The 14727-nt window shown below is 38.6% G+C and overlaps 2 protein-coding genes across 2 annotated transcripts in view; one reads left to right on the top strand and one right to left on the bottom strand.

Moving 5' to 3' along the window:
- Positions 1-3438, top strand: part of LOC104230314 (uncharacterized) — a 38324-nt gene extending 34886 nt beyond the window's left edge. The window contains exon 3 of the mRNA XM_009783078.2: positions 2970-3438. Within this exon, the coding sequence (XP_009781380.1) occupies positions 2970-3248 (279 nt within the window). The 3' untranslated portion in view covers positions 3249-3438. The remainder of the gene's footprint in view (positions 1-2969) is intronic.
- A 1162-nt stretch (positions 3439-4600) lies between these two features.
- Positions 4601-5389, bottom strand: LOC104230317 (delta(12)-fatty-acid desaturase FAD2-like; the record flags this gene model as incomplete). The annotated part of the gene is made up of 1 exon (XM_009783082.2): positions 4601-5389. A coding segment is annotated over one exon (789 nt), but the record flags the coding sequence as incomplete, so codon positions are not given.
- Positions 5390-14727: the final 9338 nt, after the last annotated feature.

Raw genomic sequence — 14727 nt, 5'->3', positions numbered from 1 at the left:
ACTCAACTTAGTCTACCATAGCATAAGGAGATTCAAAATCAGTATTGAGTAAAGGCTAAGTTTGTAACTTAAGCTAGTAGCTCGTTTTATGTAAATTTTGGCAGCATCTCCCTTTTAACAAGGATCTCCTCCAATACCATATAACAAAAACAACAACCAGAGCAATACAATAGGAACAACATCAACAATAGGGTACAAAATATTTCATTAACAAGTCATCAACTTATCACGATGAGCGGCAAGCTCGGATTGAATCCCTTCAGCATCCTTCAACCCCATTCTCACCCCTAATAGACTTCTTACATTAACTTAACAACATTATTAACATGATAATGAAGTCATTCATCAATGATTCCACCCTTATACCATATATTTATAACAAAAGAAATAATCCACAACTCTAACTATCTTTAATTAGCAACTGTATTCACTAGTTCATGTCTAGTACATTCATTTAACTTAATAAACATCAAGATAACCTTAAGCACATGCAAGAACACAATAAAAATACATCTTACAGTAGCTTAAAGTCAAAATCCAAGTTATATTTAGCTTACAACAGCCCTCAATGGCAATACAACATCATAGAAGTGACTTGAGCTAATCCAAGTATTATCTTGTAGTTTATCATCCTAACAACTTAACTAACATACAAGCAAGATTAAGCACAATTATTAGTCTCTTATACTCATCTTATCCAGTAGAAACAACTTAAAATTCCATCCAAACACAGCCTACTACCATCCTCAATGACAACACAACCTCAAAGAGGTGTTGTTCTTCACTAGAACTAACTTTTGATGTTGAAATATGGTGTAATCCATTTGAAAGACTTGAAATAACATAGGGTTTATATAAAAACCTTGGGAGAGTATTTTACAGAACTTAAACCACTTAAAAACAACCTCCCACACGAGCTGGAAGCACCCAAAAATCAATATTAACAAGAAGAACAAGAAACTTACTAGCGCGATAGGATTCCCGACACTTGATTTGTGTTGTTTGCCCTTAGTTTGGTTCTTGGATCATGAGACAACCTTGAGAGAGTCTTTTTAGGTGTCTAGGTTATGAAGATACTGAAAAATAATGAGTTAAATCGGGATTGGGGTGTCTTTTATATATCAATATATCTCAACCGCTATTGTGGGTCCCATAGAGAGCTGCTTGGTAGTCTCGCGAAAATGCAAATATCTCTCTACGCTGATGTCATATCGACAAATGGTTTAATGAGTTAGAACCTAGACTCATAGATCATCAATTTGGTAGGTAGATCACCCCATAATTCAAAGTAAATTGGGATAAAATCGCATCAACATATTTTTGAATGTAACTTGTGATGGTCTTAGCCAACTTTTGTTCCACAACTTGCTTGACTTAAAAACATAGCACGTGACTATCATACGACTAAAATAACTCATAACACAACCTCCTTATCTTGTTAAGCACCCTAATCTCATCACAAAAGTACACGTTATAATATTCTCAACTTGTCAACATTCGACGAAACTTATTTTCTTCAATTTGTTAAGCTTCTTAGCCTTTCAACTCTCTTCGTACTTGTTATCCATGATATTAAAGATTTGTAATCTCCAAGGTAACATGATTAACTTACTTTATATACTCTGAAAAATGATCTCATTTCTGAGCTTACATCAATTGACTTACGAATACTCTTTCGTACGAAGATATGGGGTGTAACAGAAAACATGTAATACAAAAACGGATAAATTATCCATGTTTGACCAAAAAGCATAAACTTTCAGTTAAACTATTAAATCTTATATAATAAAGAGTTAAACCTAGTTAATAATAATATCTCTAGATTTATAACTAGTTTGTATGTATAACTTGAGATAATGTTGATGGGGAATTAAAAATAGTGCGCATAATATTCCGAAGGATTTAAGCAATAATAGAGGAATATCAAGCAATAAATAGCAATAAATGATATTTATGTAAATAAGGAGAACGTTTCACCCAATATTGAATGAGGTGGATGATTTTTCTTTCTCACAGTGATGAATGACAGACAAATATTTGAATACTGGAACTATTCTCGGATCTGATGGAAAAGTATGAAATAATGGATGATGGAATCTTAGTAGAAATGTAGAGTTTGTATCTTTTCTAGAGAGAGAGTCTTCTTCTCAAAAAGTGTTCCTACCAAATGAATATTACATGCTTTATCCATTATCTCCTTTTCTATTTATATGGAACATATCCCTAATCAACTCTAATAGTACAAGTGCAGAGAATATTCAATGGAATATTCTCTTTAATATCTTATTACAAAAACTACTCGTTAGTGCTTTGCCTTTGGTGCTCGACCTCGACCATCGTTAACTGCCCGGTTACGAGTCCCACTGTTTACTAGTCGACTTCGGCCGCATCATTTTCCTTGATGCCACTTTATGCTAAATTCCCTTAGGGCAGATTTTGACTTATACAATCTACCCGACCCATATTTAATATGGATCCATAGCTTCTTGAATATGATCACTTTTGGGAGAATTCCTAGTCTCTTAAACTTGAAGAACCTTCAATTTGAGGCTTTACAAATGCAAAAGTTAAACCCATTAGTTTGGATAATATGGTTCTTATCCATATTTGACCTGTTTTTAAAAAGTTAATTATTCAACCGATTTTTTACTGAATAATATGGGTAGATAACTATTTTTTTAACCATTTTGCTACCACTAGGATACACCATTGGGCTACATACTACATTTTTTAAAATAAATTTCCTCCCAATTTAGGAGGATCTATAGTGTTTTCACACTTCTCCCCTAGCGTGACTCGAGCCCAGGACCTAACGGTCGTGGGTGGAGATACTTTACCAACTGAGCAAGCTTCACTTGTCTTAATTGGTTTAATTCCCACAAGGATGCATCTACCATTGATTTATCTGCAATTTTCTTCTCTGTTATACATATATTAATTTGCATTAATTATTCAAAAAACAATGGCAGATAATGGCCCTTGAATTGGGAGTACACAAGATCAGAGTGAACTCAATAGCACCAGGAGTTTTCAAATCTGAGATAACAGAGAACCTTGTCCGACAGAAACGTTTCCATAATGTTGTTTTCAAAACTGTTCCTCTGAAAACTTTTGTAACAACAGATCCGGCTTTAACATCTGTGGTCCGGTACTTAATCCATGATTCTTCGCAATACGTATCGGGCAATGTTTTCATTGTTGATGGCGGAAGTACCTTAACAGGCGTCCCCATATTCTCGTCACTCTAGAAAAACTAGCTGATGAAGACGTTGAATCTGATCATATATGTCTTGTTATCCATATAAATAAATGGACATGTACGTTAGAGAAAAAATAATGTCCCAATAATGTTACCAGACTCGTGATCATGTCAACTTTAAGGGTCTGTCTGTATTTCACCAACTATATATAATCGTCCTGTTATTAGCTTACCACAAAGTTCGAATTGTTATAATTAACAACCGATTATACACTCCAAGTAGTCCAAGTTTCAGTGATTATGCACAACGGAATGTTGATTTTGAAACACTATATATACTCTTTGTTTTCTCAACAACAGGTGGTTGATTTGAAACACTATGTATAACTTAAATTGTTATCAAATTATATATATATATATTCTTTACGAAACTGCCATGTATTACAGGAAAATACAAATAAATTGTTGTCAAGTATAATATGTAAGCCTTCATTTACATCCCCCATTCACCGCGTAAATGTAACACCCCAGACTTTAGATAGAGTCTCACATCAGCAAAACACAAGAGGGATGCTGCAGATAAATTAACAAGTCTTAGACCCTAACGATGCGTTTTAAACACGTGAGGGCCTAGACCTAGAGCGGACAATATTACTAGCGGGCTGGACTGTTAAAGTAAAGATTTGGAATTTTCCCTTTATATTCTGTTAAATTTTTTAATATGACGATGTTAGTTGAAATTTCGCCGCAATCTTCACGTAACCATCATGATAAACAAAAATTGCTGGCAAATTCATATGCTAATGACATGCATAATTCGTGGAAAGCCACTATGAGTACTATATAAACGTTTTTTTTTTTATATTTCAAATCATAATTGCTTAAGGATCTATGATCGCTTTTTATCATAAACTAACTTCATACTATTCATTAATTATGAAACTAAATCAAATTTGTTGTCCATAATATTTGAAACTTCCCGATTCGATTTGGGAGGAGAAAGAACAATATTTATGAAGCTGATTTTTTATTTGCAAAAATACAAAGAAATTGCCGTCAAATGGAATACATCCTCTGTCCCAAATTATGTGATACTCTTTCCTTTTTAGTCAACCCAAAAAGAATGACACACTTTTTCTGAGTTTTTTTGGGTGATGGTATCATGTATTATTCAGTTCACATATAACATGACAGAATGAAAAGAAAAATAACATAATAATTCCGTCACACCAAATTGGTGGTTATGTAAAATGGATATTATCATATTTACGTACGTAGCGAGGGAAACAAACACTTTATTTAAAGTAACAACATATACGATACACAATCCAAAATAATTATTACCATGAGTATTATTGAACATTAAACCAATTTAGGTAAATAGTCATCGGTGTTCAACTTTTAGAACTTATTTTTATACCAAAAAACACCTTTATCAGGAGATTCTTCATCTTTCTCCACATAGATGCACTTCTTAAAATCCCTCCATATTGCCTTATGAACTGGGGTATCATCAAACTGGTAATATTCTCCTAATAATGAAGGATGAGTATGGTGCAAAAAAGTGACTAATATATAAAGGTTTTTCGCGATTAGGAGGGGTACCCCATAGAAGCATATAAGCCAAGGTAGCCCTTGTGCCAAAGCAAGACGATACAACACATAAGTAGCTGCAATCACACCTGCATTTGAAATGTAAATTTGTTTTATCTCACGGTCATTACATATAGGAGCATATGGATCAAAATGACATGCAAAGAGATCACTAGGTTTGCCGAAGAGATTGAATGCCAAGTGCAAAGGCTCGCCAAGAATGATTGTGAAGGCAAGTGTGACTACTTGTCCTAATGGATTGTTCAAGTATTTATAGTACCATTTTAGTTCGGATTTAAGCCTTGGCACAAAAAAAATGTACATGACACGTTCAAGGGAACTAGTGTTAGAGTGATGACGGCGATGACCATTTTTCCATGAGAAGTATGGGACTAAAAGTGCAGAATGGAGGATAAAACCAACAGTGTCATTAACCCATTGGTAATCACAAAAGGCATTGTGGCCACGTTCATGGGCAATGACAAATATTGCAGAAAAAACTAAACCTTGGACGATCCAATAAGAAACCCATGCAACGTAACTATAAGGGGAAGGAATGAAGTGGAAAAAGTGGTGGAAATATAGTAAAAACTGGAGAGTTAATACAAGAATTATTTCATGGATATATTATAATGTATGGATTAGTATTAGTTTATGGATATATTGCATTTTTTTTATGGTAGTTTAAATGCATTTTTTGTTGTGGTTTTGCCATATGATATTTTGTCAATAACTCATACGTCCATAATACATTGTGACAGGTAACATTTTTCTGTCTTTCAAACTAAGCATTCGGTTTAAGCTAATTAATCCAAGAGGAAGGAGCTCTCACTTTTTAAACTTTTCAATTACCTTTCTCTCTTCGTGAAAAAAGCAAATTTACCTTTCTCTCAAAAAGAGTTTAACCATCTGATATTTGCAGTTTACTGACCTAAATAATATAAATAGGGTATTATCACTTTTAGTCCGCGTCAAAAATTACCGAAAAAGTATATAAAATTTGTATAATTTTTGTATATAATATACAGAATGTATATATATACACAAAAAAAACACAAAAAAAATATATTTTTCAGCTATTATTTTGAGAGTGGCTATACAATGTTATTTTCCAACATAAATTGAGCTGCATATGGCCCGTTAACATGGAAATTGCTTAGGAGAAATGACAATGTATAACTGCTGTAAACATAATAGCCGAATAAATGTATAAAATATATATATATTTTGTATGTTATATATAAAAATTATACAAATTTTATACACTTTTTCGACTACCGGATGTAAATAGTTTCTGGCGTGGGCTAAAAGTGGTAATACCCCAATTGCTTCCTACCATGGGTTTCTCCATTCAAGATTTACTATTGAATCAAAGGACCTATATATATATATATATATATATATATATATATATAAGGTTATGCTAATATACTACATAGTTGTAGTAGGTTAACATTGTACACACATTTGCTTTCCTTATAAAACCCTTAACACAATACCACTAATGAATAAATAAGATGGCTATTTTTGTCTTTCCACCAAAACCTAAACCTAGTTCCCATTTTTTCCTTTCTTCCTTAGACGTGGCTCTCCCCTCTATGAAGAAAAGTTTGAGGCATCTGAATGTCTTACGATTTTTTTGCTTTTCTATCATTCTCTCTTCTTAATTTTTATAATTAGATAGTTTCTATATGTCACGATTTAGAATTCCCACCTTCGGGACTGTGATGGTGCCTAACATTTTACTTTCTAGACAAGCCAACGTTAGAGAATTCACAAAATTAACTTCAGCCAATTTTTAATAACACAACTAATTAGGCTAAACAGAGTTTGCGGAATATTATAAAATCCAAAATATCTGAAAAATTTAGGATCTGGAGTCCACAACTCACGAGATACTACGATTTACTACAAACAGAGTTTGAAAGATAATACACTGTTCTGAAGGAAAAGAAACAGTAAAATAACAAGACTAGGAAGAGACTCCAGGATCTGCGGATGCCAGCAAATCTACCTTGGTCTCCTGACGATAAAGTCCAGCTGCTAAACTCGGGATCAACTCAAAGCTCAACCATAGCGTTTCCCTTCAAACAAGCCTCCGGACCAATAGAATCTAGCAATTTATCAACCAAACGATTCTATTTAAGCCGGGTTTCGGAACCAAAATACGAATCCGATATCCAAAAGTCAAACCTTGTTCAAATACTTCCATTTCATTAAGTTTTTAACTTTAAATTTCGACAAAGTCCGATATCTCAGGCTAGGGACTTCCGATTTCTATTCCTAGCATACGCCCAAGTTCCAAATCACAATACGGACCCATCGGGACCGTCAAATCATGAATCTGGATCCGTTTACAAAACATATTGACCAAAGTCAACTCAAATGAAGTTTTTAGGCAAAATTTCTTATTTTCACCAACTTTTAACATAAAAGCTTTTCGGAAACACGTTTGAACTACACACGTAAATTGAGGAGGGTAAACAAAATGAGATTTTAAGGCTTAAAAGCACAGAATTAAGTTTTAAAATACAAGATGACCTTTCGGGTCATCACACTATAGAAACTAAAATTTGGATTCTTTAGATTTAGTGAGCAAAAAGCATTGGCATCTGCTCGTCAATGGTGACACCAACCACAACCCACAATTATAAAACTTGTCAACCGATTAAAGAGAAAACACAATCTCTTTCTTAAAAATAATTATATATTTGAGCTAAATAATTTTCTCTCTTCCATTTTCCAGCACCTCTTTTCCTTGAAAATTATGTTTGTACTTAGTTGAGAAAGAAAAAATCGAAGATAGAATAGAGAGGGATGTCATTGACAAGGGAGAGAAGAAAACAAAGACGAAAATTGGGTTTAGATTTTTTATACAAAAGACAATAATGCTCCTCTTATTTATGTATATATATATATATATATATATATATATATATAGGAGGTCTACAAAAATAACTGACGAACTTGCCGATCTAGAATAGATCCCCGCTCCTCCTCGTAGGTCAAATCCTTGTCTAGCTGGATAGTGCTGAAGTCCAACACGTGGGATGGATCATCGTGATACTTCCGAAGCATGAACACATGAAACACTGGATGTACCGTTGATAAACTAGGTGGCAACGCAAGTCTGTAAGCCACCTCTCCCACTCGCTCAAGGATCTAAAAAGGCCCGATGTACCTAGGGCTCAACTTTGCCTTCTTTCTAAACCTTATTACACCCTTCATGGGTGACACACGGAGCAACACTCTCTCCCCACCATGAATGCAACATCACTGATCTTATGGTTGGTATAACTCTTCTGCCTAGACTGAGCTGTGCGAAGTCTATCCTGAATGATCTTAACCTTATCCAAGGCATCCTGTACCAAATCTGTACCCAATAACCGAACCTCCCCTGGCTCAAACCATCCAACCGCCGATCGACACCGTCTACCATATAATGCCTCATAGAGAGCCATCTGGATGCTCGACTGATAGTTGTTGTTGTAGGCAAACTCCGCTATCGGCAAGAGCTGATCCCATGAACCTCAGAAGTCAATAACATATGCGCGGAGCATATCCTCCAATATCTGAATAGTGCGCTCGGACTGCCCGTCCGTTTGAGGATGAAATGATGTGCTCAGCTCAACCCGCATGCCCAACTCACGCTGCACTGCCCTCCAAAAATGCGAGGTAAACAACATACCTTGATCAGAAATGATAGACACGGGAACACCGTGAAGACGAACGATCTCATGGAGAGAAATCTCTACCAATTTCTCTGAAGAATAGGTAACTACCACAGGAATGAAATGATGTGACTTAGTCAGTCTATCCACAATAACTCAAACTGTATTGAACTTCCTCTGAGTCCGTGGGAGTCCCACAATGAAATCCATAGTGATCCGCTCCCATTTCCACTCAAGAATCTCTATTTTCAGAAGCAAACCACCAGGTCTCTAATGCTAGTACTTTACTTCCTGACAATTTATACACCGAGCCACACATGCCACTATATCTTTCTTCATTCTCCTCCACCAATAATGCTGCCGCAAGTCCTGATGCATCTTGGCGGTGCCCGGATGAATAGAATACCGGAACTGCGAGCCTCCTCTAGAATCAACTCATTGTGATGACTCGACCAGTCGTTTCATGAGTTACCGCTCCATTTCCCCCATTTCTACTTCTTTATATTTTGTTTATCCGTATTATGTGGTATCGGATTGGTCGGATCGAATTCGGAATGGTTTTGGTAAGGTTTGATACACTTAGTCTCTTTTGAGGAAGTTTAAGTTAAAAAAGTCAATTGAATACAGACTTAGGTGTTAGAGGGCTCGGATGTGAGTTTCGATGGTTCAGATAGCTTTGGGAGGTGATTTGGGACTTAGGAGCGTGATCAGAATGAGTTTTGGAGGTTCAAAGTAGATTTAGGCTTGAATTGGCGAAAGTGGATATTTGGGGATTTCTAGTTGGTGGGCGAGATTTTGATATAGGGGTCGTAATGGAATTTATAGAGTTGCAGTAGTTCCATTGTGTTATTTGGGATGTGTGCGCAAAATTTTAGGTTATTCGGACGTGGTTTGGTTGGGTTTTTGATCAAAACCAAAATTCAGAAGATTTTAGAAAGTTTGGCTTAAATCTGATGTGTTTAGACTGATTTAATGTTGTTTGAGGTGTTTTGAAGATTGGAACAAGTTTGAATGAGGTTTTGGGGTATGTTAGTGCCTTTGGTTGAGGTCCCGAGGGCCTCGGGTGAGTTTCAGTTGGTCAATCGTACCATTTCATGCCTTGGAGAGTTGCAGATTTTTGAGTTCAGCTATTGCAGAGTTTTTACTCTTTGCGATCGCGTAGGGGGTCTCGTGATCGTGTAGAGCTATTGTGGGGGCAGTCTAGTTTGGTCAATGTGTTCGCGAAGCTGGGGATGCAATCGCATAAGGTGAAGGCATTGTTGATCGCGAACGCGTGAGTGGGTCACGTTCGCGCAGAGTTAAGTGGACCAGGGGTCTTGGCTTGAAGTTGTTCATTGCGAACGCGGTATCCAGTACGCGATCGCGTAGTGTTAGATGACTGAGCATCGCGTTCGCATAGGGTTAATTTTGGGAGCTGAGAATTTGTACTTCGCGATCGCGAAGGATGTCCCATGATCACAATGAAGTAATTTAGGCCTGGGCAGAAGGTTTAAAAGATCGTCTTGTCCGCGAATGTGGGATTTATTTCTTCCATTGTTGGTCGTTTTTTGAGCTTTTTGAAGGGTATTGAAGAGGGATTCAAGGGGAATCACTTGGAGGTAAGATTCTTGGACTTAAAACTCGATTCTAATGTGAATTTCACCTAAATAATCATGGAAATTAAGACAAAAAAATTGAATAACTAAGGCTTGGAAACTTAGACATTTGCTTGAGGTTTTGAAGGACCATTTGAGATCGGATATCAGAAATTTTGATATGTATGAACTCATGGGTAGATAAGGAATCTATTGATGTAAAAATTATTGAATTAACGTGGGCCCGGTGGTTGAGTTTTGGTAATTTCGGGATTTTTGTCGTATTTTGATTATTTTTGCTTGGGATTTGTTCCCTTAGCATATTTTGATGTCTTTGTTCTGATTTTGGATAGATCCCGGTTCTACCTTTTCTTATGTGTCATCATACTTTGCTCGTTATTTGGGTACGCCCCGTGAGTTTCTTGTTTCACCTGTTCATGTATCTACCTCGGTGGGTGATGCTGTTATTGTAGACTGTGTGTACCGGTCATGTGTGGTGACGATTGGGGGTCTGGAGATCTGTGTGGATCTTTTGTTATTTTGTATGGTGGATTTCGATGTCATTTTGGGCATGGATTGGCTATCTTCGTGTCGTGCTATTCTGGACTGTCATGCTAAGACACTCAAATTGGCTATACCGGGTGTGCCACGGATTGAGTGGCGAGGTGTGACTGATTATGTTCACAGTAGAGTGATCCCATTCTTGAAAGCCCAGCGTATGGTTGGTAAGGGTTTTCTTTTGTATCTAGCCTTTGTGAGGGATGTCGGTGCTGAGACTCCCAGTAATGATTCTATTCCAGTTGTGAGGGATTTTCCCAATGTGTTTTCTGCAGATCTGTTGGGCATACCACCGGATAGGGATATTGGTTTTGGTATTGACCTAGGGCCGAGCACTCAGCCCATTTCTATTCCACCATATCGTATGGCACCAGCGGAGTTGAAGGAATTAAAGGAGAAGCTTAAAGGGTTCATTCGGCCTAGTGTGTCACATTGGGGTGCGCCGATTCTATTAGTAAAGAAGAAAGATGGCACTATGAAGATGTGCATTGATTATAGGCAATTGAACAAGTATCCTTTGCCTCGCATTGATGATTTATTCGACCAGCTTCAGGGAGCGAGAGTGTTCTCCAAGATTGATCTCTATTCAAGTTATCACCAGTTGAAGAACAGGGACTCAGATATTCTTAAGACAGCTTTCAAGACCCGATATGGTCATTATGAGTTCTTGGTGATGTCTTTTGGGCTGACCAATGCCCCAGCAGCGTTCATACATTTGATGAACAACGTGTTTCAGCCTTATCTTGACTCATTTGTCATAGTCTTCATTGATGATATTCTGGTGTATTCACGTAGTTAGGAGGAGCACACAGAGCATTTGAGAGTTGTGTTACAGAGATTGAGAGAGGAGAAGCTTTATGCAAAATTCTCCAAGTGTGAATTTTGGCACAGTTCAGTGGCTTTCTTGGGGCACGTGGTGTCCAGTGAGGGTATTTAGGTTGATCCGAAGAAGATAGAGGCGGTATAGAGTTGGCCTAAACCAGCCTCAGCCACAGAGATTCGCAACTTTCTTGGTTTGGCGGGTTATTATCACTGTTTTATTCAGGGATTCTCATCTATCGCATCGCCCTTAGCCAAGTTGACTCAGAATGGTGCTTCATTTGTATGGTCGGACGAGTGTGAGGAGAGATTTCAGAAGCTCAAGACAGCTTTGACCATAGCTCCAGTGTAAGTTTTGTCATCAGCTTCAGGTTCATATACCGTGTATTGTGATGCTTCGAGAGTTGGTATTGGTTGTGTATTGATGTAGGAGGGTAGAGTTATTGCTTATGCTTCCCGTCAGTTGAATCCCCATGAGAAGAACTACCCCGTTCAAGATTTGGAGTTGGCTGCCATAGTTCACGCGTTGAAGATTTAGAGGTATTACTTGTATGGTGTGTCTTGTGAGGTGTTTACTGATCATTGTAGCCTCCATCACTTGTTCAAATAGAAGGATCTTTTTGAGGCAGCGGAGATGGTTAGAGTTGCTAAAGGATTATAACATCACTATATTATACCATCCGGGAAAGGCCAATGTGGTGGCCGATGCTTTGAGCTGAAAGGCGATGAGTATGGGGAGTTTGGCATATATTCTAGTTGGGGAGAGACCTCTTGCAGTAGATGTTCAGGCCTTGGCCAATCGGTTCGTGAGGTTAGATATTTTGGAGCCCAGTCGGGTATTGGCTTGTGTGGTTTCTCGTTCTTCCTTATATTATCGCATCAGAGAGCGCCAGTATGATGATCCGCATTTTTTTATCCTTAAGGACAGAGTTCAGCATGATGATGCCAGAGATGTGATCATGGTGATGATAGGGTGTTGAGATGCAGGGCCAGATTTGTGTGCCCAATGTGGATGGGCTTCGGGAGTTGATTCTGGAGGAGGCCCATAGCTCGCGGTCTTCCATTCATCCGGGTTCCGTGAAGATGTATCAAGATTTGAGGCAGCACTATTGGTGGAGAAGAATGAAGAAAGACATTGTGGAATTTGTAGATCGGTGTCTCAATTGTCAGTAGGTGAAATATGAGCATCAGAGACCAGGTGGCTTGCTTCAACGGATGGATATTCTAGAGTGGAAGTGGGAGCGGATCACTATGGACGTTGTAGTTGAACTTCCACGGACTTTGAAGAAGTTCGATGCTATTTGAGTGATTGTGGATCGACTGACCAAGTCCGTGCACTTCATTCCTCTGTGTACTACCTATTCTTTAGAGCGGTTGGCTGGGATATATATTTGGGAGATTGTTCGTTTGCATGGTGTCCCAGTTTCCATCATTTCAGATAGGGACACTCAGTTTACTTCGCAGTTTTAGAGGTCTGTGCAGTGAGAGTTGGGTACTCAGGTTGAGTTAAGCACAGCTTTTCACCCTCAGACAGAGGGGTCGTCTGAGCGCACTATTCAGATATTGGAGGATATGTTGCATGTTTGCATTATTGATTTCGGAGGGTCATGGGATCAGTTTCTACTGCTTGCAGAGTTTGCTTATAACAACAACAACCAGTCGAATATTCAGATGGCTCTATATAAGGTTTTGTATGGGAGGCGGTGTAGATCTCCAGTTGGTTGGTTCGAGCCCGGTAAGTCTAGGTTATTGGGGACAGACTTGGTACGGGATGCTTTAGAAAAGGTGAAGGTGATTCAGGAGAGGCTTCATACATCACAGTTAAGACAAAAGAGTTATGCTGACAGGAAGGTTCGAGATTTGTCCTACATGGTTGGTGAAAAGGTTCTGTTGAAAGTTTTGCCCATGAAGGGTGTTATGAGATTTGGGAAGAAAGGCAAATTGAGTCTGCGGTTCATTGGACCTTTTGAGGTGCTTTGGAGGATTGGGGAGATGGCTTATGAGCTTGATATGCCACCCAGCATGTCGAGCGTGCATCCGGTATTTCATGTTTCTATGCTCCAGAAGTATATTGGGGATCCGTCTCATGTTTTGGATTTCAGCATAGTCCAGTTGGATGATGATTTGACTTATGATGTGGAGCTAGTAGCTATTTTGGGTCTTCTGGTTTGAAAGTTTAGGTCAAAGGATATAGCTTCAGTGAAAGTGCAGTGGAGAGGTCGGCCCGTAGAGGAGGCTACCTGGGAGATCGAGCGGGAGATGCAGAGCAGATATCCTTACCCGTTTGAGACTTCAGGTATATTTCTTGACTCGTTCGAGGACGAACGTTTGTTTAAGTTGGGGAGGATGTGATGACCCGACCAGTCATCTTATGAGTTACCGCTCTATTTTCCCCATTTCTGCTTTTTTATGTTTTGTTTATTTGTGTTTTGTGGTATCGGGTTGGTCGGATCAAATCCGGAATGATTTTGGTAAGGTTTGAGACACTTAGTCTCTTTTGAGGAAGCTTAAGTTAGAAAAGTCAACCGGATGTTGACTTAGGTGTTAGAGGGCTTGGATGTGAGTTCCGATGGTTTGGATAGCTTCAGGAGGTTATTTGGGACTTAGGAGCGTGATCGGAATTAGTTTTGGAGGTTCGGAGTAGATTTAGGCTTGAATTGGCAAAAATGGATTTTTGGCGATTTTCGGTTGGTTGGTAAGATTTTGATATAGGGGTCGGAATGGAATTCTAAGAGTTGCAGTAGTTCCGTTTTGTCATTTGGGATGTTTGTGCAAAATTACAAGTCATTCGGACGTGGTTTGGTTGGGTTTTTGATCAAAAGCGAAATTCGAAAGATTTTAGAAAGTTTGGCTTGAATCCGATGTGTTTAGGTTGATTTGATGTTGTTTGAGGTATTTTGAAGATTGGAACAAGTTTGAATGAGGTTTTGGGGTATGTTTGTGCCTTTGGTTGAGGTCCCGGGGGCCTCGGGTGAGTTTCGGATGGTCAATCGGATCATTTCATGCCTTGGAGAGTTGCAGATTTTAGAGTTCAGCTGTTGCAGAATTTTTACTCTTCGCAATCGCGTAGGAGGTCTCGCAATCGCGTAGAGCTGTTATGGGGGCAATCCAGTTTGCTCAGTGCATTCGCGAAGCTGGGGATGCGATCGCATAAGGTGAAGGCATTATTGATCGCGGACGCGTGGAGTGGGTCGCGTTCGCGTAGAGTTAACTGGACCAGGGGTCTTGGCTTGAAGTTGTTCATTGCGAACGCGATAGCCAGTCCACGATCGCGTAGTGTTAGATGCCTAAGCATCCCACTCGCTTGGGATTT

This window comes from Nicotiana sylvestris, chromosome 10 (genome assembly GCF_000393655.2).
Source record: "Nicotiana sylvestris chromosome 10, ASM39365v2, whole genome shotgun sequence".
NCBI lineage: Eukaryota > Viridiplantae > Streptophyta > Magnoliopsida > Solanales > Solanaceae > Nicotiana > Nicotiana sylvestris.
Note: the sequence above shows the minus strand (reverse complement) of the source record. Positions and strands in the feature narration are given on the sequence as shown.